Here is a 24,275-nt window from a genome sequence, read left to right as displayed (position 1 = left end):
GCCCCGTAACAGTGGGGGAGGGAAAGGGGGGGGGGGGGAAGAGAGAAAATACTACCTGCTACTGCCTCCTCAGACAGATGAGGCAGAACCCAAGAATGGCTGAGGTGGACCTCCAAAGAAGGATTCACTAAAGCAGACTGCCCATGTTTGGTACCGAGCTTGGGAGTGGACTTCCTGCAGCTCTTGCTGCAGAGCTTAGTGATATCTACTGGAGGATGTGCAGAGGATCTGGAGGCATGAGGAAACTCCCATGGGTTCCAATGTGGCCACTAATATGGTGTCAGAGCCCAATTTCTTCCCAACCACGGCTCTCTACAAGCAGACTAATGGAGAGGTTCTGCTGGATACCAGGGGTGAAAACCCTTGGGAGAGTGATGGCTTATGCAATGCAGCTGTGACACAAAATTCATCTTCCAACTTGAACTATGAACTGGAGTCATCTGAGCAAGGAGTTGTGCTGGCAGTCTAGAGAGGATGGCATTAAGGAAATCATAGGTGGCTTGCCATTCAACAGCACCGTACAAGATGTACTAGAGTGGCCAGAGGTGCTCATGGTACTTGGCACTGAACCCAAGGGGCTGGCAGATCTACGAGTGTCTGCTGGCACCATGCAAGAGGATTCTTGAACTGCTGGCAAAGCCAGCGCTAAGAGACTTAGACTGGGTGCCATAGTAGGTGTCTCAGACATTGATGGCACTGGGAGATTCTCTTGCTGCTGCAGCAGCAAAGAGACAGACTATAGCACCACTCAACTGGAAGGTGCTCCCTTAGAGATTGGTCTCCATGGCATCAGTACCCGTGCTGGAGTTGAAGACCCTGCCGGAGGTGCACTGATATATAAACCAGCGTCTCAGCACCAAGCACACACTACCCTCCTTTCCAGCTTGTTCACTGGACTCTGGTGCTGGGGACCTTCATTTCCTGGATGCCCAATACCAGGGTGCAATCTTCCAGTCCTCATTTTTCAGTACTGGAGAAGGAGACTGGCACTGAGACCCTGCCATGACTGGAGGAGTACTCCTAACTGAAACAGAGGCATTCGATGCCCACCCCAAAAGGGAAAGGAAGTATAAGATGCAGATGTGGCACCTGCCCTGGTGTGTGCTTCTCCTAGACACTTCAGGCATCAGCCTCTTGCATCTTTCAAGATTTGAAGCCTGGGGACCAAAGCATACCATGGCATGTGTGTTGGTACCTTGAAAGGGCAAGAACCAGGAGTGTACACTAAGTACACTAGTACAAAAAGGAAACCTACTAGTATAGAACTACAGTATGACTATAACCTATCAACTATTAACGAGTATCAATAATATACAATAGAAATGCTAAAAAAGAGGGAAACAGAAGGTAGAATGCTCCAACAACTGTCACATGTGGTAAGAAGGAACTGAGAGGGGGTCGGGGGCAGTTCTGTCTTTTATATCACCAAGCAACAATGCGAGGCAGAAGCGGGCACATGTGCCACTCCAAGGGTACTACCAGGGGAAAAATCTGACTCAAGTTCACTGGACACATACACACCTGAAGGAGAATGGACATGTGCAAATCACTCGAAGAAGTGCCACCAATATAAAATTATTTTCTAAGTGAACAACCATAGAAGCACAAACCTACTCAAGGACCGATGACTAATGGGACCAACTTAGACAGCTGGTGTCTTCAGGTTTCTGGAAGAAATGGACCTTAGAACTAGAACTGCTGTGGGGAAATCTAGATGAGTTGACATAATGCAAGTTAGCTCTTGCATGTGCACTGACAGCCCCCTGTTTAAGATGAATGCGGCCAAACTCAGCTATACCTAGAGAATGAAGATCTTAAATTAATGCTCCACAGAACCTGGTACCCAATATCCTCTCCACTTGCGAAGTGTGTCCCTTTTTCAGAGCATACATACATTCCTTACATGGGTACTTACGGGATATTGGAGAGGTGAAGGGTAGCAGAAGGCGGGAAGATATTTTGGAAGTTTTTGGAGCCTGGTTTCTTGAAACGATGTAGAGGAGAGTTTCCATAGTCTTTAGTCAATCCTTGGTCTTCCTGTCCCTCACGGGGAAGCTGTACTGTCTGATGCTTAGACAGGGTGATACGGATGGGTTTCCCATGAAGCTTCTGACCATTTAAGTGACTCATTGCTACAACAATTAAAATATAGCGTAAGGGAACAGAAGTTGAAAGGCTAGTTCAGGCGGATGTTTAACCCAAACCTAAAATTCCAATCAAATCCACTTCCCTATACAGACTGTCCAAACACCAAGACACCTATCAGTATTACTGTTTATTCTGCTCCTTTTTATATTCTTTGCCCTCTCTCATTTTACAATTAGCATACTGTCTAGCATAAGAATATCTACTTGAGTGTAACACCAAACCCCAGCCTACTACAGAGGAAAGCAATTCAGCGAATGGACACTTATTCTGCACCTTTTGAAGAGTAACATTAGTACTGACTATCACTCTTCCACAGAGGAGGAATTTATTGCTAACTTGACTGCCATAACAATATGATCCTTAGTTGGATGTTAAACCTTTAAACAAGCAGCAGTGCTATGAAAGACTGCTATGCTACCACAGTGATGCAACAGAGCATGCTTACCAAGCTGGGCCTGGTTTCCATCAGCCATTTGAACTAAGGCATTCTCCTTCTTATTAAATAAGATCTTCACCCTTTGCACATCACCATAGACTCCTTCAGAAAGTGAGGAGACAAGGAAAAAAGTCTTTAGGCAGGAAAAGAAAAGTCTCATCCAACTTTATAACAAATCAATTCAACACCAAAATCATCCACAACCAGACGGATCTCATTCCAACCAAGTTTACTTATTCTGCTCTACTTAGGGGGAGAAACTTATATGCAGCAGAATAATAATGGAACAATACATTAAAGAAAACAGATACTGGGTTTCAGCAAAAAGAAAAAAATCTAACTGCCAAAGGATTGAACTGGACAATATAGCATGCTACCACAAATTTTAAACTCCTATAAAAAGACATGCAAAGCAATAAACCATGCATAACTGAACATAAAAATAAAGGCAAACTAAACTAAACAGCAAACTATGTAACAATGTAAAAAAATGAAATTATGCATTCAAAAATGGCAAACTGCAAACTGTACATTTTTGAAGTATCAAAAAAGTAATCTCAAATAAATGAAAAACAAAGTAATAAAAAGTGTGAATAATAACATACCGAAAAGAATAAAGAGGCATTGGGGTGTAACTCTCTTTAGAGAACAGCAGAGCAAGGCAGCGGAGGGACAGGGAAGAGGTAAGGAATCGAAGGGGAGAGCGAGGTTGCACAAATCGTCCACAACGAGGAAGGGCAGAGTCCCCGCAGGAAATGGCGAAATTGGTTGATGGATGATGAAGTTTTCAAGATGGTTAATATTGAAGGGCAGGTTGGTTTCCGAAGAGCAGGGTTTTTTGGAGGGGGGATTTTTTTTTATTTTATTTTTTGTTTCAAGCAACAACAGGAAGCAGAAGTACCGTGCAGTCAGTTGGCAAAGAAATTCCGGATCAGGGGAAGAAAAAAAATTCAGGGATGGGGAGAAAAGAAAAAGTAGCAAAAAACACAGGTCAGTAAATACATAAGGAATATGTAGTGTTCCATCAGTCAGATTTACAGATTTCTACATACAATACTTGTTTTACAAGAATAGTTAATAGGTTTTACCTAGTGGAACACAATGATAAAGAAAAGCATTTTTACTTAAGATATACATAGAAGGTAAGAGACAATATCACTGCGGAGTGACTTCTAGAGCGATAACATTAATATCCCAACTGTCCTTCTCAAAGCAATGGTCCAAGACTTTTTTGGCCTCTAGAAGACGCTGAAACCTTACTAATGGTCAAACTAAAAACAGTGTGACGACACTCTGTATCTGCTTAAACACAGGAATGTTTCGTGGAGAGGATGTGTGTTGCACACTTCACTGCAACTAAACTAAAGGAGTGCAGTCTCGACATGAATCACTGCTTTCAAAGCCAAAGATTAACTAGAATAACTTCTGAACCACTGCTAACTATATATCAGAATGAACTGCTAAAGGAGAAGTGTCTGCTGTAAGAGGACACTACCACAGGCACTGCAGGGGAACTGAGATTTCCACATACTCAACACATTAAGGAAGCAAGTATCTTACTGCAGAGGTCAGTGTGCCAATACTAATCAGCGAGGGTAGTAAGCAGGAAGAGCTTGTCCTCCCAAGGCACAATGATAATTCAACATGCAGGCAAACACCAGCACACACAGTCTACAATAAACATTGAAAAACAATGCAAATGGAAGAAATCTGGACCTCTCCCTACCAATCCCACATTAGCTCTTAGGATTTAGAAAGAAATTTCACATATTACTAGAGGGAGAGAGTCACTCCAGGGAAATACAGTCTCTTAACTGTCTAGTTGTTGCATAGGTAAGTTTCTAAAATACTGATTATACAAGCAGTGAAAAAAGTTTAAGTCTGTTAGTTCACTATAGGTATCAAAGTCTCTCTAACCCAAAGACAAGCTGGATGGATAGTGAAGAGGTCATCAAAAAATGCAAGGCATGATATAATTGCTTAATTCCTACATTCAGGCAAAAACATTTGTTCACGCTGTTCAGAAATGGTTCTTTAGAAGCCTAGTCAGTTTACAAAAAAATCAATCAGAATTCCAAATTTTAAAGGCCTACACAGAAAAATGGATTATGCTGTGCTTGTCATTGACACCTGGGCATAGCACATAACATCTGGAATCAAAGTGCACCTAATTTCACGATATTGATCTGAAAATGATAATGCCAGACCTTTGCCAGTTAAGGGGGCTCCCCATTTGTTTTGTTTAGGAAGTCACTGTTAACTCCTGAAGCATCGTAAGAATTTCCACTCTAGGGACAAGATCTAGCCTGTAACCAGAGCATCCTGACTGTGCCACTGGCATTATCTCATGCCCTGAAGAAAACAGTAATGATAGTCAGGTGAATAGAATAGTCTGAAATTTGATAGATTAACAAATTTAATGAATTAAATATTTTGATTATTCCTCATCTCATCCAGGCTTCCCTTTTGAAGCAAAAGAGGTTTTACGGGTACTTTGACACATCTGATAAAAAAGTTTTATAATTACACGTAGTAGGAATTAAGTTTTATGGGCAGATTTACCAGATATAGTAAAGCATTATTTTTCAGGCAGTACAGACTTATCTTTTAATGCACACAAACTGAAATACAGTCTACACTTTCAATCCAACAAGCAGCCAAAAGTTGACTTAACAGAAATATATTTAATTCTTAGCAAATGATCTTTTATATTTCATCCTTTTCTATTAGGAAGGATTATTCCAATTTTACTTGCCTTCATTTAAAAAAACCAAATATTTTCAACTCTGAGAAAAGTTAAATGGAATTGAAAATGTAAATTTGAGAGTTAAAAGCATAAATAAAGAAAAACTTCAAGGAATCTTGGAAAGGAAAAAAAATACATGTGCGAGCACATGGCAGAGGAAACACTGCACAGGTACAATGAAGCCAAGCTGGCGGGGGTCAAGACATTAAACAGAAAGAGTAGAGGGCAGAATGAACTCTCTCTGTAGTTCTGAATTAATGTATAAAATTAGAACATGCCAAGGAAGGAAGGGAGGAACTTTGCTATTCTGTGACCCAAATTACATGAGATCCATGGGAGTGAGTGGGAGATTGTAAAATAAATAAATAAATAAAACACAAGGGAGGGACACACTGTAGCTTTATGGGACAAGAGCAGACAGGCAACACCCTTGGCTATCAACCAAGGAAGAGCAAAGATTTCAATTTAAAAGATAGACCTTCCCATTTCCCTTTAGTGGCTAGAGTATTGATCTGCTTTGAGATTTAGGACTGGCACAGCACATTTCATCTGCTTTTCTAGTTTTGCCGTTTCCGTTAGGACACAGTAAGATTTCACTTTCAGTAAGTTCCACCACAATCTTAGTATTCAGAAAGTGAAAGTAGAGGTAACTGGAAGGAGAAAAAAGTGAAATTACAACTCCACTAACCTCAGGGTTCAGATTGCTAACCAGCAGAACGGAGTTCCCTGCCCCAGTGAGGCCGGGAATGCCCATCCGTCCTGCTGCAGCCGCTGCAGCTGCTGCTGATGGGATAGCCAAAGGAGCAAGTGCTCCGTGAACATTTGGAACTGACAAGCCTGGAAATTAAAGAATATTAGCCAGTAAAGAAACTAACAGCATGTACTCTAATGTGTCTGCTGCACTAGAATGGAGTGCTTCAAACCCCACCAATCACAGTCCAAAAGCATTTACTCTAATAATGACAAGTGCCTCCAATTCTGGTACTACTAAGAAGGAAATCGTCATCGGTTCTTCTAACAGTGTATTTCGCTCTCTTGTGGTGCCGGCTGCATGACAGATGTCTCTGGATGTGATCTAGCTGGTTTTAATGTTTCACACGTTCCACAGGCTACAAAACTGTATGAGCGCAAAGCCTCAAATCTGTGGGTTCAGGAAGGGTGCTACAAGCAGTGCATTTGTAACACTATTCCAAACAATGCATGCTACAAGTGCTTCATTCTGTTACCATGCATTTAATGAAAACAATTATACACTCCTACCAGTTATTCACTACTGAATCGGAGAAAGGATTAGTAGTATGTACAGGCATTTCTATGGGGCTCATTGTAGGTATGTGATGCTCACAATATCAAACATTCATCACAAAGTCTCTAAAGGTACATCTATGCTGAAAAAACCTGTGTAGGAGCAAGTCTTGGTGTCTGGGTCAACTGACTTGGGCTTGTGCTAAAAGGCTAAAAATAGCAGAGATGTTCTCCCTCAGGCTGGAGCCTGAGCTCTGAGAGACACCCCCCTCACCAGATTTTGGAGCCAAGGACAGCTGACCCAGGCTCTGAGACTGTCGAGGTGGGGTTTTTTTTGTGTTTTTTGCAGCATAGACACCTTTCAATTTAGAGCTTTCAATCTTTAAGTACCAATAGAGCAACTGGTTAATTTCTTTCATAAATGATTCACAACATTTAAGGGGCATATGTACAACCTCCTTAGAGGGATGGGACATTAAAGAGGAATTGATGGTCAGACAGACCACCTGGCTCATGACTAAATTATCCCATAGACATCTTAAATTCTACTTAGCTAAGCTGTTTCTACAGTTTATTGGTAACTTATTCCAAAGTTTACTATAGTAAAAAGGAGCCAACCTAGTACTTAGCCTACTATTTGAAGTTCAATACAAGTATTTACTACCCAAAAACTGAGAAGGGTTTGAGAATGACATTTATTAAAATTGGCACTTCAGTCATATATGCATCATTTTGATTTCTGCAATGAGCCCTGAAGTTCATAGGGCTGTCTATTTACCACACTTAAGTTTAATTAACTTTATTCAATTTAGTATTAAAACAGAATAGAAAGTGGTTTCCAGTTTCAGAAGAAGCTTCCATAAGTGCCATAAAGTTAAAATTCCAGTGCCACTAACATACCAAATGTTCTATGCTTGGTTGAGAGTTCAGAAACAGATGCAATTCTTTATTTTCAAAATACTATTCAACTATTTGTGTCTTGCCTTCTTTCCCCTCCCACTATGTTGATTACTTCATTTAGTGCAGTCACACTTGTCCGTGAAGATGGCTTCAAAGACTTCAGTATCTTCCATTTCCCCATTTTGTCTACTTATTACAAAACCATCTCATTCTATACCCTGTAGTCAGCACACAGACTTAACAGTTCAGAGGGAATAAATATTTATTTTTTTAACCTAATGATTTTAAGACAACTTGGGTTGAAGTGGCTGTCCAGTGACGGAACGTTTAAAAAGGCACTGCTCTAGTAATGGCCAGCAACTGGAAGGCAACCTAAGGAATTCAAGTTTAATGTTTGAAATACAGTACCTGCTTGAGGAATTGCAAAGGCAGGAGGGAAGCCAGCTCCTGCATATGGAGAGGCAGAAATTATTCCTGGAGCTCCTGTGAAAGAAAAAGTAAGACAGTATGTCTATGAATCTAATTCCAATAGACAAGACAACCCCACTTCAGACAGCCAGTTTGTCTCCTCACGTCTTGAAATGCATGTAACTGAGGACAGAAAGGATATAGACTACGCTCCTAGACACATAACATTAGAACAGTCTCAAACCTAACAAAGCTACTAAAAGTTTCTTTTGAAAGTGTCACCGCTGAATACCAAGAACCAGTTTCCTATTCCAGGTTTAGCTTTGAAGACACTTTCCTGCTTTGAAGCAGCAATTAAAAACTGTTTTCTCTATCTACTTTGCACTTTTGAAAAGCCTGTTACTTTTTCCTAGGTCATGTCAGTTTCAGTATAACGCCATTCTCAAAGAGCCAGGGGTATAACTAGTAACTCCAGCCACTCCGTATCATTGGCAGAACAGCAGGTGGCACTAACAGCACAGCGAATAGACAAGCATCTGCAAGTGTTCTTGGTAAAGGGAAGTGAGATGGCTTATCAAAGATGCACGTTAATTTTTTTTTGGTACAACCATATTAGTGTTCCATGTTATTAGCTTAAGCCTAATATGCCACCAAAGAGACTACAAGGAGATTAAACTGACTGATCCAATACAGCATAATCTGTTGGTTAAGCAGTAAATCCAACTTTGGACACAAGAGGTCTTGGTTACCGCGCAAATCAAACCGGCAGAAAAGAGACTCAAATACTATCTATGGGGGTAACTTCTGAATGGAGGTAAGGAGCTGTTGCTAAAAATGCATTAATGGGTTAATGCCAACATTCCACTTTGCAAAATGTGGTTTCAGAGCTAACAGTTAATTTCACTATAGAGGGGGTCATTATGAAATGAAAAGGAGGAACCAGGTGTACTCCACTAAAAACTGATACTTAGTATTGTTCAGGGAACAACAAAACATCTCATTCTGTACAGAAAGTGGTCTGAATCAACAGTGCAATGAGCAACTATGGTCTGTGAGGTGTCAACACTCAGATTTCTTCACTACTCTACTCACGTTCTGAATGTTGAAGCCCACAATACACAGACTTTTAGGAAGAAGTCAATATATTCTTAGAGGGGCTTTCTTACCAAAAGCAGCTGCCATGGTTTGATCGAGAGAGGGCTGGCTATCCCCAGAAGGTAAATCTGGCCGTGTGTAATCTCTGCTCTTATCGTTGTTGTATTTAACATTGAGGCTTGTGAGTTTGGAGAAGTCGATGCGCAATGTGCAACAGGCATTGTAGATATTCTGCCCATCTAAAGACTGCAGAAAAACAAACCAGAGCTCTTTTACCTTGTCAAAGGTACCTTTATGCTAAAGAACAAATCTGACTAACCTGGAAAGTTATTCTGACATCTTAAAGCTGTGAGAATAAGTGCAAATAGCTTGCTTAGATAACATGCTGTAAAATTATTTAACAATATCCTGACAGATTTAAAATTTCACTTTCAATGCACTTTCATTGGTGAAATTCTCTCCCAATTACACACAGAAACCTCAGTGAAACAGTCGCACATGTGAAACTGAGGGCAGGATTTGACCCTGTACTATTAAACATTTCCAGCGTGACAGAATCAAGACACCCAGCTATTCCTAGATCTGTTGAAACCCTTTCTTTTCAAGTCATCCCTTAACAAGTTCAGGTGTGTGGAGCTGCCACTGTACTCACCAGTTTGGCATGCTGAGCACTCATAGGGTCAGCATATTGTAACAGGGCCTGGAACTGGTTGTTCTTGGTGAATGTAATTATTTTCAGCACTGTGCCAAACTTGGAAAAAATCTGCAAGATGAAGTTTGCATATCATGTCATCTCATGTTTCTAACAGTTTTTTTTCCTCTTTGTATCTCCACTTTTCACAGTAAGAAACTGCAAATAAAGCCACTTTCATCTTATTTTTATACAATGGAATTATAAGGACTAAATTTCAATAGTTTTCCTTTTCTAACTTTAAACTTAACTGAGTTTATAAACAGTATTAGAGGCACTCCTTTTTTATAGTGCTCACACAATATCTAAAATTAAAGATCAGAATGGAAAAGTAACATAGGAAATAGGGTGTTATAACACATTTCTCAACTATGTTCTGATTGTGTTTAATGAATGGCTTGTGGATCTCTGTAAAGGCTTACTGAATTTGAATTTCCAAAGCTGTATTATGCATGATTTTAGCTTTCCTGTGTAAAAAACTTTAGTACGACAATGCTGAAACCCTGCTAAGAGAAATACTTTAGTAGTTTCCCTGAAGAGTTACTTACTTCCACTGGAGTTGAAGATGTTTAAGCAAAGGCACTTCCCTGTTTTGTCAGATTAAAAAACTGGTAACTTTTTAATTTGCATCTTTGTCTTGCAGTCAAGGTGACTAATACCATGTATGACAAACAGTTTAATATGGATTCTTCACAAAAAAGAGACCTGAATGTTTCCTCCAATGAATAGAATCATCAATGGCAGTTTTAATAATGAGGAGTTCTTGTGGCACCTTAGAGACTAACAAATTTATTTGTGCATAAGCTTTCATGGGTGCCACTGCACACATGCTTACCAGCATGAGAAAAATATAATGCATGCATAACTAGCTACCTGTTAAAAGATACAATTAGGTCCTTTCCCTTTCTGTCTGAAACATGACCCGCTACTATTTTGAAGTGTGCACATCTGATGGCGCTTCTCAAAATTACTTTAAACTCAACTTCTAGCTGGATAAACTTGTACTGTTAAAGCATGCGTAGTAGTATTTGCACTTAGTGCATTTTGAAATGAGGGTTTGAAGGAAGAGGATGCTTCACGTACAAAAATCAAACTTTGCATTTTAAACTGAAAAGACACTGAACATAGCAAAATTATAGTCCCTGGTGCCCTTTGCAATTAAAGAAATTAGCCTGGTTTAGTTGTACAAGAGTAAAAATTAAAGTTTCTATTTTAAATGTATGCTTTTGTTGCACTTGTGCTAAACTAGTTTTTTTGTAATGGTTGACAGCATCTATAAGAATGTAAATGTGGCACATTTTACTAGCATTATATGTAATGCCATCAACTAAAGTTTCCTGGTTTAAGCCATGACACTATTTCATCGACAAACTCCCTAACTTCACCAGTAGTCTCACTGAGACAGTTTTGCCCAGTGTAGTCTGCCTTACCGCTGCCTACACTTCAAAGTTTTCCTAGACAGAATTTTCGACCTATTCTGTAGTCATTTTTTGCTTCACTGCCACACATCTTGAACGCCTATCACTGCAATAGGCTTCACAGAACTAGATTTCAGGTGGGGAGTGAACACTAGCAAACGAATGCAATGCAGTCCAATATTGTGAATGTGACTTGGCAATTAAAAATGAGGAGATACTACAGGAAGTGTTAGTAACTGAAATGCCTCTATTTAATACCTGTCAAATACTTCTTCATTGCCAGCTGTTTTTAAAGCTGAATAGTCAATGTGAAAATTTTGATGTGCCAGCCAATAGTTTTTATGGATTCTCTGAGATGCTTCTGTGTTTTACATTGCTAAAACACATTTATGTATCACTGTAAAGCACCATGTACATTTAGTCATAAACATTCCTGGATGCAAGGACTTAACCTAAGACAAAGGAGAAAAACACTGAAGGGATGATCACATGAAGGTGGTTTTGGATAAAGCAACACTGCTCCATGCAAACTGCTGTTGCCATTTCTTCCATATTGATCTGCATGAGGGAATTTGAGCATGATCTCACCTGATGCAGGACATCCAGAGTGACAGGATAGAAGAGATTTTCCACAATGATCCTCAAGACAGGGCTCTGACCAGCCATTGCCATTCCTGCATCCACTGCAGCAGCAGAGGCTGACAGTGCCAGGTTTCCAGACTGAACAGAGTTCACTGCTTGCAGAGCTGCCTGGGCCCGCTGTGGAAACAAACATCCTCTCAGGTTAATAATACTGCAGGTAGAAGTACTCAAGTTTAATTTTTTTGTTGTTGCAAGTTTCCCACTTGGAAACTACCACAGAACACAACACTGATCACCACCATTGGAGATTAGGAGTCTGTATAAGGAAATTTACAACTAAGAGTCTGTTCACATAACAGTACATTTCAAAGTTTCTGGCAGTGGTTGCACACTTCAGAGCCAACAAGAGCATTGCAACATGAAAATGCGAACTGGAAGTTCACACGCATTAATTGCTTACAGGAAAAGACAGCTAGAGTTCATACGTGCTATGATCCAGTTACTAGTGATTGCTTCCCCTCCACCCACCCTCCCAAAAGCCTAAATTGAGTGATCTTGTTCAACATTTGTTGATGCAAGGTCTGTGTTATTCCATAATAAAAAACTTCAAGCAGAGCACGCCCACACCCTAGATGGAGTCTGGATTACTAGTCTCATTACTTGGATCCATGCCAAACAGGCAGCACTAGTAACATTACACATTTCATTTTATAACTGTTATTAGGGTCATGCTAGAAACATATGGAACAGGAGTGAGGAAAACAAACGGCATGGAGACAGAACTATCCTAAAAGTAACACCACGACATACTGGGGCTTCACCCTTCTAAATGTGCAAAGAATACTCCCTCATCCCCAGGACTGAGAATTAAACTAGAATTAAGGCTCTTTAGTTATGGTGCTTGCAGGTGTCTTCTGCTATAAAGTAATGCTACAACTGGCAAATCAGAGCTGAACTTTTGACAAGCCACAGAAACTGACAAAACAAAGATTAATGAGCAACTTTTTAAAAAAAACTATTTAGGAATTTTAAACAAGTTTACAAATCCTTGATGTTTTAAGGACAGTGAAGTTAAAACAAACTTGAAAAAAATATTTTCATAAAATGGAGACAGTCTCCCTTTGTGAGGTTCCTGTTCTGAGCCTGTTTATAGAACACACTGGAAACTGGAAAATGCACCAACATTACTATTTATCAGACACCTGGGCTCTCAGAATCATATCTATGTTCACTTTACTTAAGAACATAAGAACGGCCATACTGAGTCAGACCAATGGTGCATCTAGCCCAATATCCTGGCTTCTGACAGTCCATGCCAGATGCTTCAGAGGGAATGACCAGAACAGGGCAATTTCAAATGATCCATTCCCTGTCATCCAGTCCCAGCTTCTGGCAGTCAGAGATTTAGGGACACCTAGAAATTGGATTACATCTCTGACCATTTTGGCTAATAACCATTGATGGATTTATCCTCCAGGAATTTATCTAATTCTTTTTTGAATTAAGTGATCATTTTGGCCTTCACAACATCCTCTGGCAACGAGATTCACATTGTGCAAAGGAATATTTCCTTATGTTTGTTTTAAACCTGCAGTCTATTACTGTCATTGGGTGACCTCTGGTTCTTGCATTACATGAAGGGGTAAATAGCACTTCCTTATTCACTTTCTCTACCCCAGTCACGATTTTATAGACCTCTCATATCCCCACCAATAATGTCTTTATCATGCTGAACAGTCCTACTCTCAATTTCTCCTCAAATGGAAGCTGTTCCTCACCCTAAATCATTTTTGTTGCGCTTCTCTGCTTTTTCCAGTTCTAATATATCTTTTTTTTGAAATGGGCGACTAGAACTGCATGCAGTATTCAGGGTGCGGACATACCGTGGATTTAGAGAGCGATATTATGATGCTTATTGCCTTATCTATCCCTTTCCTAACCATTCTAACATTGTTCGTTATTTTGACTGCAGCTGCAGCCTGAGCAGATGGGTTGAGAACTATCCACAACGACTCCAAGATCCTTCTTGAGTGATGACAGCTAACAGACTCCATCCTTTAGTATGTATAATTGGGATTATGTTTTCCAGTGTGCATTACTCTGCATTTATCAATGCGGAATTTTATCTGCCATTCTGTTACCAGGCATCCAGTTTTGTGAGATCCCTTTGTAACTCTTCATAATCAGCTTTGGATTTAATTATCTTGAGACATTTTGTATCTGTAAGCTTTGCCACCCCAGTTTACCCCTTTTTCCAGATCATGTTGAACAGCCAAATGAATTATTTGCATTGAGCTTCACTGCCATAATTCATTTGGCTTCTCCTCAAGAGCCTTGTCTTCGAGTGCTCCTTTAGACCTCAATCACTCAGTGGCCCCACTGATTGTTTGGCTTCCTGCTTCTGATGTTCTTAAAAAAATTTCCTGTTAGTCTGTGTGTTTTTTGCTAAATGCTCTTCAAATTCTTTTTTGGCCGACCTAATTATAGGTTTACACTTGATTTGCCGGAGTTTATGTTCCTTTCTATATTCCTCAGTAGGATCTGACTTCCAATTTTTTAAAGGAAGACTGTCTCTCTAACCTCCTCTTTTACTCTATTGCTTAGCCATGGTGGCATTTGTTTGGTCCTCTTGCTTTTTTTTACTTGGGGGGGGGGGTCGGGGGGAGGTAATACATTTAGTTTAAGCTTCTATTATGGTGCTTAAAAAGTTTCCATGCAGCTTGCAGGCATTTCGTTTGTGACTGTTCCTTTTAACTTCCATTTAACTAACTTTTCCTCATTTTTGTGTAGTTCTCCTTTTTTGAAGTTAAAAGCTTCTTTGATGTTTTCCACTCTACCAGGAAGTTTAAATTTAATTACATTATGGTTGGAATTACTGAGCAGTTCAGCTATATTCATATCTTGGGCCAGATCCTGTGTGCCACTTAGGACTAAACCAAGAATTACCTCCCCGCTTGTGGGTTCCAGGATTAGCTGCTCCAAGAAGTAGACGTTAATATGGTCTAGAAATTGCGTGTCTGCATCCCATCCTGATGTGACATGTACCCAGTCAATATGGGGATAGCTGAACCCCCCATTATTGTTTTTTCTCTTTTTGTAGCCTCTAACACCCCTGAGCATTTCACAGTCACTATCACCATCCTGGTCAGGTGGTTGGTCCTCTACTCCTATTGCTATACTCTTAAATTAAATCAAGCATAGAATTTCTATCCAGAGAATCTATGGTACAATTTGATTCATTTAAGATTTTTACTATATTTCCACTCCCCCACCAGCATGACCTACTCTGTCATTCCTATATATTTTTTTACCCTGATATTACCAGGTCATGTTGATTATCATTGTTCCGAGTTTTTGTGATGTCTATTAGATCAATATCCCCATTTAATATCAGGTACTCAAGTTCACCCATCTTAGTATTTAGACTTCTGGCATTTGTATACAAGCACTTAAATTTGTCAATATTTAGGTATCCATCTTTATGTGATATAACTGAATAGGACTCATTTGACTGTTTCTCTTCAGTTCCTACCTGTACTCTATCAACTTCTATCATCTTCTCTTTAATAAATCCTCACCTAAGGGATGTCTGCCTGAACTGTGTGCACCTCCACACCTGTCTGTTTCCCTGAGCCCTTAGTTTAAAGTCTCCTCTATGATTGGTGGCACGTAAAATTAGAACAATCTGGTTCTGTTTTGGTTTAGTCTTGCTGTAAAGGCACCTCCTTTCCCCAAAGTTCCCCAGTTGCTAATAAACCTAAATCTCTCCTTTTAGCATCATCTCATCTATGCATTGAGGCCCTGAAGTTCTGCTTGTCTAACTGGCCCGGAATGTGGAATGGGAAACATTTCAGAAAATGCTACCACGTTCTTCACTCCCTATCATTTCAACTGATAATTTTAGCAGTTCATCTCCCAGAGAATGCAGAAATGAACAACAAACAGCATTAACTATCTGAGAGCTGCACCCCCAAGCTTTCTAGATTGCAAAAGTTGTTAATTTCTAGCTCTATCGGTTTAAGTTAGCCACTTAAAATTATCAGAAAGTGGAGGAAAAAGCAAGAGGGCAATCAAAAACATGTGATTCTAAGGTCCAATTTCTTGCAAAATCTACCAGGACTAGAAGTGATTATGTAAGACTACTGGAGACCTGTCCTGTTTATTCAAGTTATCATGCCTTGGAGGCTGTCATGTCAGCCTCAGTCTAGGGTCTTGTCCACAGCAGGATATAAAGGTGGGATAGCATGTTAGTAGAGAAGGACTGGCAGTGCTTTAGCATTAATCCAGGACTAAATTTATCCAGCCTGAGCCTCAGACCAGCATAATTTTCAAACCCTATCCCATATAATAGTGCTTATATAATACACAGTATAAAATTCATAAATTTAGCCCTTGCAGATCCTTGAGCCACAGCATTAGCGGCACATCAGGACCAACAATGAAACCAAATGGATAGTTAAGAATGGCCATAGTGGGTCACACTAATGGTCCATCTAGCTTTCTACCCTGTCTCTGACAGCGGCCAATGCCTGATGATTTAGAACAGTGGTCTCCCACCTTTTTTAGGCCCAAGATCACTTTGAATTTAAGGGCAACCCAGCATCTACCCTGCCTCTTCCCCAAAACCCCACTCACTCCATCCTCCCTCTCTCCATTGGTCACTCTCCCCCACCCTCACTCACTTTCATTGGGCTGGGGCGTTGGCAGACGTTCTGGGCAGAGCCTGGGGCAAGGTGTTGGGGTGCACTTTGGGGCTCTGGGCTGGGGCGCTGGCTCCAGGCAGGGGTGTGGCCCCCCACCAGGTGGTGCTTACCATGGGCAGGCTAATGCAGGCTTCCTGCCTGCCCCATGCTGCTCCCAGAAGGGGCCAATGTGCCCTTGTGGCCTGGGGGAAGGGGAGGACAGCATGTGGCTCTGCACAGTGGCCCTCTCTGCAAGCACTGCCCCTGCAGCTCCCATTGGCCACATATATAATATGCCCTGAATTCCTTTTTGCTACCCTCTGGATAGAAATAACAGCCTTTTAATCTGTCTGCAAACAAAACAAAGCCTATGGGATTTACTAAATGGTTTAGTCCTATATATATACACATATATATACAGAGAGAGAGAGAGAGAGAGAGAAAGATAATGGCCTTCTGATATCTAGAGTATGGAGCACTGTCTTCATGTTGGATTTGTGAAGTTTTTGGAAAGAAAACTGGCAGGCAAATGATCTGATTCAGATGAAACTCAAGACATTTTAGGAAGGTCCCCAGGATGCAGGTAAGGACACTAGCCATGTAGAAAATTGTGAAAGGAGGGTCTGCCATGAAGGCCCCAATCTTTCTGAATCTACGGAGTGAAGGTAATAGCCACTAGGAAAGCTAGTTTAAGAAAAGGAACCTCTGCCCCCTACACTGCGAAGAACCATCCACCAGTCTAGGGAACGCTTCACCAGCTGGGAAACTGACTCCTGTTTCTCTAGGCTGTGTTTGTTTGGCAAATAAATTGATCCAAGCTACCCCTGGAAACAGCAAAAGGTGTAACCTCACCTGTTCTGTCTCAGTGGTATAAACTACCACGACTGAAGTCTGGGGACTCCCTTGAATAATTTGACAAGGTTGGATAATATCACAAGCCTGTCCATGGGAAGGAAGGCCCTGTCTGCTAAAGAATTCACGAATATCCCTATAAATTGTATGTTCTGAAGGGGTGTCAGTGTGGATTTTTCCACATTCAACTGCAGACCCAAGTCTAAGAACAAGAAAAGTGTTTTTGCTATGGCAGATGACACCTCTTGGTATGACCAACCCCTTGCACAGCCAGTCATCAAGGCACAAATACTACGACCACCTGATGATGGAGGTAGGCAGCCACCATGAAGAGAACCTTTTGAAACACTAATGGAGCTAAGGAGAGATTGAGCGGGAGCACCTGATATCGAATATGAACCTGGCCTACGACAAGGTGAAGGAACCTTCTGTGAGACAGGTATATCACAATATGGAATTATGCATCTTGAAGATCAATGGCTGAAAATCAAACCCCTGAATTTAAAGAAGGAATTATAGCTCCCCGAGTCACCATCCTGAACTTTTTAGGTTTCACAAATTTGTTTGAGCCTTAGATTTAAGATGGGTCTCCACCCTCTGTTTTTCTTTTGTTCAAGGAAATGCCATCAATAGAAGCCTTTCCCCCTGGGCTGAGCAAACAAAGGAGAGAGTTTATTTCCTGTCCTAATAGGGATTTGTGAGAGGGGTCCATGAAGGACAGGAAAGGGGAATGAGGCAGCGGGAGGGAGTAAAATGCGTGGTGCTGCCAGGTATTACGTCCATCATCTATTTGTCCGAGGTGATTCCCATTTCCAACAAGCCTAGGGGTGTGAGTGTCTCCAAAGGGGGGAAATGGGGAAAACACTGAAGTTGACAAGTGAATGGAAGTCTGAGGTTTGAACCCTTAACCACCAGGTCAAAATGGATATTTTTATGAAAAAGACTGCTGCACAGATGCATCAGACAGGTTCCAGAGAAAAGGATCTAACCTGTGTCTTTCAAGAGGTTCCCTCAGCCTCTGAAATGGAAAGAATTGCATCACAAGAACTTTGAGCCATTTGTGATCTAAACTTCCTTTTGTTTGTAGGAGTGTAGATACCTAACAAGTGTAATGTGGCCCTGGAATCCGTAAGGGTACTCAAAAACTCATCAGTATTTTCCGCAAACAGCTGCAGTCCATCAAATGGAAAGTCCATCACCATATTCTAGACTTCTCTGGGGAAGCTGTAAGCATGAAGCCTTGCGCATCACCACTGCCACAGAGTGGAAGTGGGCTACAGTATCTGCAGCACCCAGAGCTGCTTGAAGAGACGTCCTGGCCAGTAATGGTCTGTCAGCAACAGTAGCCTGCAATTGTTCCCTTTGGTTTGAAGGAAGGTGTTCAATAAACTATACATGTATTTGTATTTTGCCATCAGTACCCAGTAATTTGCAATATGGATCTGTAGGGTTGCTGATGAATAGGATTCTCTGCCCAGCAGGGCCAGGCACTTCTGGTCTCCATCATATGGGGAGGACTTACAATGTTGCTTGCCCCGTTCATTAACTGTATCAACACCAAGTGTTAGGTGGAGGGTGGGAGAATAAGACCTCCAAGTCCTCTGACATGTGGGCATTACTGTAGCTGGGGTTTGCCAAATGGTTTTAGAAGGTTCCAGGAGAGCCTTGTTGAGAGGAAGGGCAACTCTGGATTGCGTTGCAAAGCACAGAATATACAGCAGCTTGTGTTTGGGTTCTCTGACCTCCTCAACGAGGTATCTAAGGATCCTAACAAGATCCTGGAACTGCCAAAAGCTATCCAGCATAGATGGAGGAGGCATTACAGATTCATCTGGTGAGGATGGTACAAAACTACAAAGTGGCAGCTTAAGGATTGGCTTCATCTGCCCTAGTTTCTTGGGATTCATATGTTTCTTCCTCTTGCTGGAGAGGAGAAGCCTGAGTCTCCCTTTCATTCCGATGGAGAGGGCTGGGGGCCTGGAAACTGTGATAAAGTGCCCAAGGATTCCATCACCACCACTGAGAGGAAGAGGTGGCACCCAGGGATGCTCCCACCAGCAGTTGTGAGGTCCTTGAGTTCCGCTCCTACCCCTCTGAGAAAGGAGGTCCATATACGGGTACCATAAGGGAACCCTGTACAGCAATCGATGCTGAAGGGAAATAATCATCCTCTTCTTTTATTGTTAGATATTCAGTTGAAAAGGGGGTGAAAGTACTGGAAATGTATGGAGCTCTGAAGACTGAGTGACTCGCAGTACCAAAAGGAAAAGGAGTACTTGTGGCACCTTAGAGACTAACCAATTTATTTGAGCATGAGCTTTCGTGAGCTACATGCTCAAATAAATTGGTTAGTCTCTAAGGTGCCACAAGTACTCCTTTTCTTTTTGCGAATACAGACTAACACGGCTGTTACTCTGAAACCTGTCAGTACCAAAAGGCACTCCGTAACCACCAGCAATGAGGACTCTGGTTCAGCAGTCACTGATAAGTCCTTTGTGTATCTAAAAATCTTGCAGTTCTGAATGTTGCTACAGCATAAATAGATCAGTATGCTTGTCCATGCTAGTCAGTACCGATTGTTTAGAATGCTGATGTGGCTGGAGGCTTACAAGGTACTGAAGAACTCCATAGGGGAATGGGGAAAGGAGTTAAGTCCACCAGTTCTGTTCCTCTGTGTTTGGTCTGTGCATCTCCAGTAGATAGTACTGGGGCCTTCAGAGAACCATGACTGGACTTAAACTGGATTTCTTGCTTACCAGCACTGGAAGTTATTTTTGCCTCCACGGTACTGAGCCTCAAAGACATGGTCTCTGAGATCATCGACCTGGTGAGGGAATGAGATCTCTGAGGAGGGTTCTTTGGGAGGGAATTAGCGCTCCTCCTCTTAGGATGTTTAGAAGAGGACTCTGAGGATCTCCCCTTTCTGGAAGAGTGCTGTGGTGAAGGGGCGCCAGAGGCCCCAAGGGAGCGATGTACATGGAGTTCTCCTGACCTGGCTCCAAATCAGGGTGAAGGGAACGCTCCACCATCAGTAGTCACAGCCTCCTTTCTGAGTTCTTCCAAACCCTACATTAGAGGGCCAACCAGAAGGGACACTTCTGAGGAACACGCGACTCTCCCAGGCAGCAAATGCACTTTGATCTCCAGCACTGATCGGGATAGCTTCCCTCTACATGAGGTGTAACATTTAAATCCCAGTAAACCGGTCATGCCCCACACAGGTAGGATTTCCCAAGAGGAAAAGAAAAAAACTCCTCCTCTCCCAACAAGAAACTACAAGCTGTGATTACAAATTAAGAACTAACTAGGCTAGCTAAGTTGGGATAAACAAGCACTGCAAAAGCAAAGGCAAACACGCCAAGCTCCACCTCAGGTGAAGATGGCTGAAAAGGAATTGAGGGCAGTTCACTCACACAGCCTGACATAGCCTCATGTCTTGCACTGAGGGTATTAACGGCACATGTGCAGGCTGGACAAACAATACTAATGAAAGTCTCCAATCAAAAGCACATGGGGCACATGTGCACATGAGGCGGAGCACTCATAGGGACACTACTCAAAGATCAAGGCAATTTTGAATGATTTGTCTTGTCATCCAGACCCAGCTTCTGGCAATTGGCGGTTTAAGGGTACTCAGTGAAGTGCTAGGCAATTGTTATTGAAGGACAATGTAAAGAATTACTACTCACTGCTTGGTTTGGAGAGTTGTCTGTTTTGAGTTCCTTGTGGTTGGAGAACTGAATGTAGATGGGCTGGCTTCGGAGGACTGGAGTGACGGTGGTGTAGTAACTTACCATGGTGTTTGCTGCTTCCTCAGTGTTCATTTCTATGAAAGCCTGCATAAGATCACAAATGCAACATGTTCCAGTTATTACCAGAGCCGCTTACATTAAGGTGGCAATTTGAATGTTGGATGGTACCGTGATGTGAACGATGGAAGGTCTTCTGTACAGGATATTAAGTGAGATTCAGCAAGATGTACACCAGTAGTGTGTTCTGAGTCTCTGTTTACATGCAAAAAGAAAAGGAGTACTTGTGGCACCTTAGAGACCAACAAATTTGAGCATAAGCTTTCGTGAGATACAGCTCGCTTCATCGGATGCATCCGACGAAGTGAGCTGTAGCTCACTGAATGCATCCGATGAAGTGAGCTGTAGCTCACTAACGCTTATGCTCAAATAAATTTGTTAGTCTAAGGTGCCACAAATCCTCCTTTTCTTTTTGCGAATACAGACTAACACGGCTGCTACTCTGAAACATGTTTACATGCAAGCTTTCAAGGCCACTTGCTTGTATAACAGAATTTTTCAACTAAGTCTTGTTTTTAGAAGAGACTAACCATATTGAAAACAAGTGAGAGTTTTCACTGTGCAGTTATAAATACCAGGTGGGACCAAGTTATTTGCTTGGGTCTCATTTTTAGGACTTCAGATTGCAATTTTTGGCAACAGAACAGTTTGCAAAAGAATTTCAATAATCAGACTGAAGAGACCATCAATTCTGACAGTGCCAAAGTGACAGTGACACTAGCGCAGACTGAAGTGTTACCCCAGATTTCAGCCTACTTTCACCTTTTGCAGATATAAATCAGGCCTTAATCTTGAATATTTTAAATTTATTAGCTAAAATCTCCCACTTTTTTACAATAGCATTTTAAAAAACTGCAAACAATTGAGTGCATGAAACCACATGAACTATATATTAACACATGTAACGTAGAACCTCACTAATTCTCTGCTAATCTTCAAATCTGCTTATTCTTATGATCTCATACTACTTCTAACAAAGATGCAAATGTGCTGCAGTGAGTCATTAATTTTAGGATACACTGCATAAATACAATTTATGTACTATGAAATATCAAATCAAAAGAGCTACTACACACTTTCATACTTGCAAAAATCAGAGAATAAAGTATTTTATGTGATTCAGTAACTGTAAAACTGTTTGCTTCTTTGCTTTCCAATTTATAATCCACAATGGATTTCCTGGTCACCATGAATTCGTGCTAACCTACTATATTGTCCAACTGGGTTTTGGCTTTGACTACTTGTTAAATTTTTAGGCATCCTTTAACTTCAAAAGTTAGAAGACCAAAGAGGCTACTAGGCCAGCATGACTAAGAGCTGGCTCATCAGTCTTGTGTAAACTACTCTCCTGCTTTGTAGTTTACAATCAATTATAACAGAAAAGTGACTGCATGCAAGCAGTGTTTGAAGCCCCTGAAGTCAGAAAAGAGGGCGTTTTTGAATAGCTCTTACATTTTCTGTTGTTCAAGATGATTTTATCTGGAAGTTATTAACTACTATATGGCAGTTGTGAAAGTTATGTAAGCAACATACATCTTATTTGCTGATGCCATGATAATGGTTTCAATCAAGTCTCCCATAAAATCCTCACTTTCAATTGTTGGGACAGTACCTGATTTTTCCCTTTCAGCATTAGAAGGTTGGTGACTTTGCCAAAAGGTAATCCCAAAGAAATGACTTCTGCCTCCGTGACGTCACTGGGGAGTTTGCGGACGTGGATTACTCGCGAAGGGACCCCTGCACTTCTACTGTCACCTTTGAATTTTTTGCTGTCATTTCCATTAGCTGAAAAGAATGAACAAGCATTGTTGGTTGTTACAGTTCCAATTGATCTGAGAGAGGGCATCAGGTTACCACTTTGTCTTGCACTTTGCCTCCCACATTCAGTTTCCAACTCCCCAAATTATAAAGAAATTCCATGCTCTAAGGCAACCTAAATAAGACACATGGTTCTACTCATTTTTTCTAATTATATAAGTGAGCCAAGTGACATAGTAGCAATGGAATCACAAGTTAACTCTCAAGCGGCCATTTTACCATTTATGTTTACAGTATGTCACAGCCCATATTTCTACTCTGAGGTTTGAGACATTTTTAGTCTGCTTTTTCCTTTTCACTTTGACTAGTATTATTGGTGAGGTGAAGCTGCTTTTTGAGGGGGCTCACACCTTAAATAGGCAATATCAAAAAGAAAACATGGCAACTCTAGACTTCATCTTAGCTCAGCTGGATTCTGCATCATCCGATTGCTAGCCATACATTGTTGGCAGTATACTAACATACACTAGATGATATAGCTTGGCAGAAAGGCCAGAAGTTAAGGAGAACATAAGATAACTGGAGGATTGTGTTAGCTCAAAGCTGCAGAATTTGAGGCAAATAAAGCAAACCATGAAATGCAGCATTCTGCACTCAAATTACTAATGAGTTTATCTAGAGCAGGATTATGAACTCACCTCCATACTGCGTAAGACTGTTTCAATAATACCCATCATGGTGACTACATATGTCCGAAATCAACCTAAGGATCAATTTATGCTTAACTGCAGAGGTTTATAGTATGAACTGTGGGATCTAATCTCTTAAAGGGCCATTTTACTAGTTGTCCTGTGATACCAATTTTGTTCAAGCTCCTAGGCCTTTTTAGGATGTAGGACAGCAGCTAGTCAGATATTTTGTATGGTCTTACACAAACCCTAACCAGAACAAGCAGTGAGAATGAAAGCAGAGATTTTAAACCAAGAGCAAGTGGAATAAAGTAGCCCTGCTAATTGTACCTTCAACACTCATCATGGGTTGCTATACTTTTTTGCTAGCAATTTTACCTGCAGAAGCAGAGTTGCTGCTCATGATAAAGGGTCCGTTAGTAACACAAGTAGAGAAAAGCTCGTCAGATCCCCGCTGGAAGAGAAAAAGATGGAAAAGGGTAAGTTGACAGCATTTTTCTAAATTCTGCTCAGGTACTTTGAGAACAGGAGGACAATTCAGAAATTAAGATGGTAGAGAAACTGAGCAGAAGTGTGTAAGGAAAAATACTTTGACAGTAGATCTACTTGGCCTTTCATTCACCCGTATGTAATTTTAAATCAGGCAAATGTGTAGAGCTACATAAATTTGGTGGGGAGGCGGAGAGTAAAGTGTGAAGATCATCAGGAACAAAAACTTCTGGACTGCATACCTTCCTGGACTATTAGGATAACAGGCACTGAAAATCTAGTGGCAGAATTACCTGTACCAGACAAGATTTTCATCCACTCTTTAGT

The 24,275-nt window shown here is 41.1% G+C and overlaps 1 protein-coding gene across 2 annotated transcripts in view; it reads right to left on the bottom strand.

Annotated features, from left to right (window-relative positions):
- PTBP1 (polypyrimidine tract binding protein 1) overlaps positions 1-24,275 on the bottom strand; it is a 53,088-nt gene that overhangs the window by 5,595 nt on the left and 23,218 nt on the right. The window contains exons 3-13 of one of the 2 annotated variants that reach the window (XM_077805416.1): positions 23,838-23,913; positions 22,625-22,797; positions 20,893-21,039; positions 11,676-11,846; positions 9,631-9,741; positions 9,050-9,224; positions 7,884-7,958; positions 6,019-6,167; positions 3,190-3,223; positions 2,594-2,686; positions 1,916-2,132 (exon numbers count right to left, since the gene is read on the bottom strand). In XM_077805416.1, coding sequence (XP_077661542.1) covers positions 1,916-2,132; positions 2,594-2,686; positions 3,190-3,223; positions 6,019-6,167; positions 7,884-7,958; positions 9,050-9,224; positions 9,631-9,741; positions 11,676-11,846; positions 20,893-21,039; positions 22,625-22,797; positions 23,838-23,913 — 1,421 coding nt within the window. The remainder of the gene's footprint in view (positions 1-1,915; positions 2,133-2,593; positions 2,687-3,189; positions 3,224-6,018; positions 6,168-7,883; positions 7,959-9,049; positions 9,225-9,630; positions 9,742-11,675; positions 11,847-20,892; positions 21,040-22,624; positions 22,798-23,837; positions 23,914-24,275) is intronic. The other variant, XM_077805417.1, reaches the window with a different exon arrangement.

This window comes from Eretmochelys imbricata, chromosome 25 (assembly GCF_965152235.1).
Source record: "Eretmochelys imbricata isolate rEreImb1 chromosome 25, rEreImb1.hap1, whole genome shotgun sequence".
Taxonomy (NCBI): Eukaryota; Metazoa; Chordata; order Testudines; family Cheloniidae; genus Eretmochelys; species Eretmochelys imbricata.
This window is presented reverse-complemented; position numbering and strand designations above follow the sequence as displayed.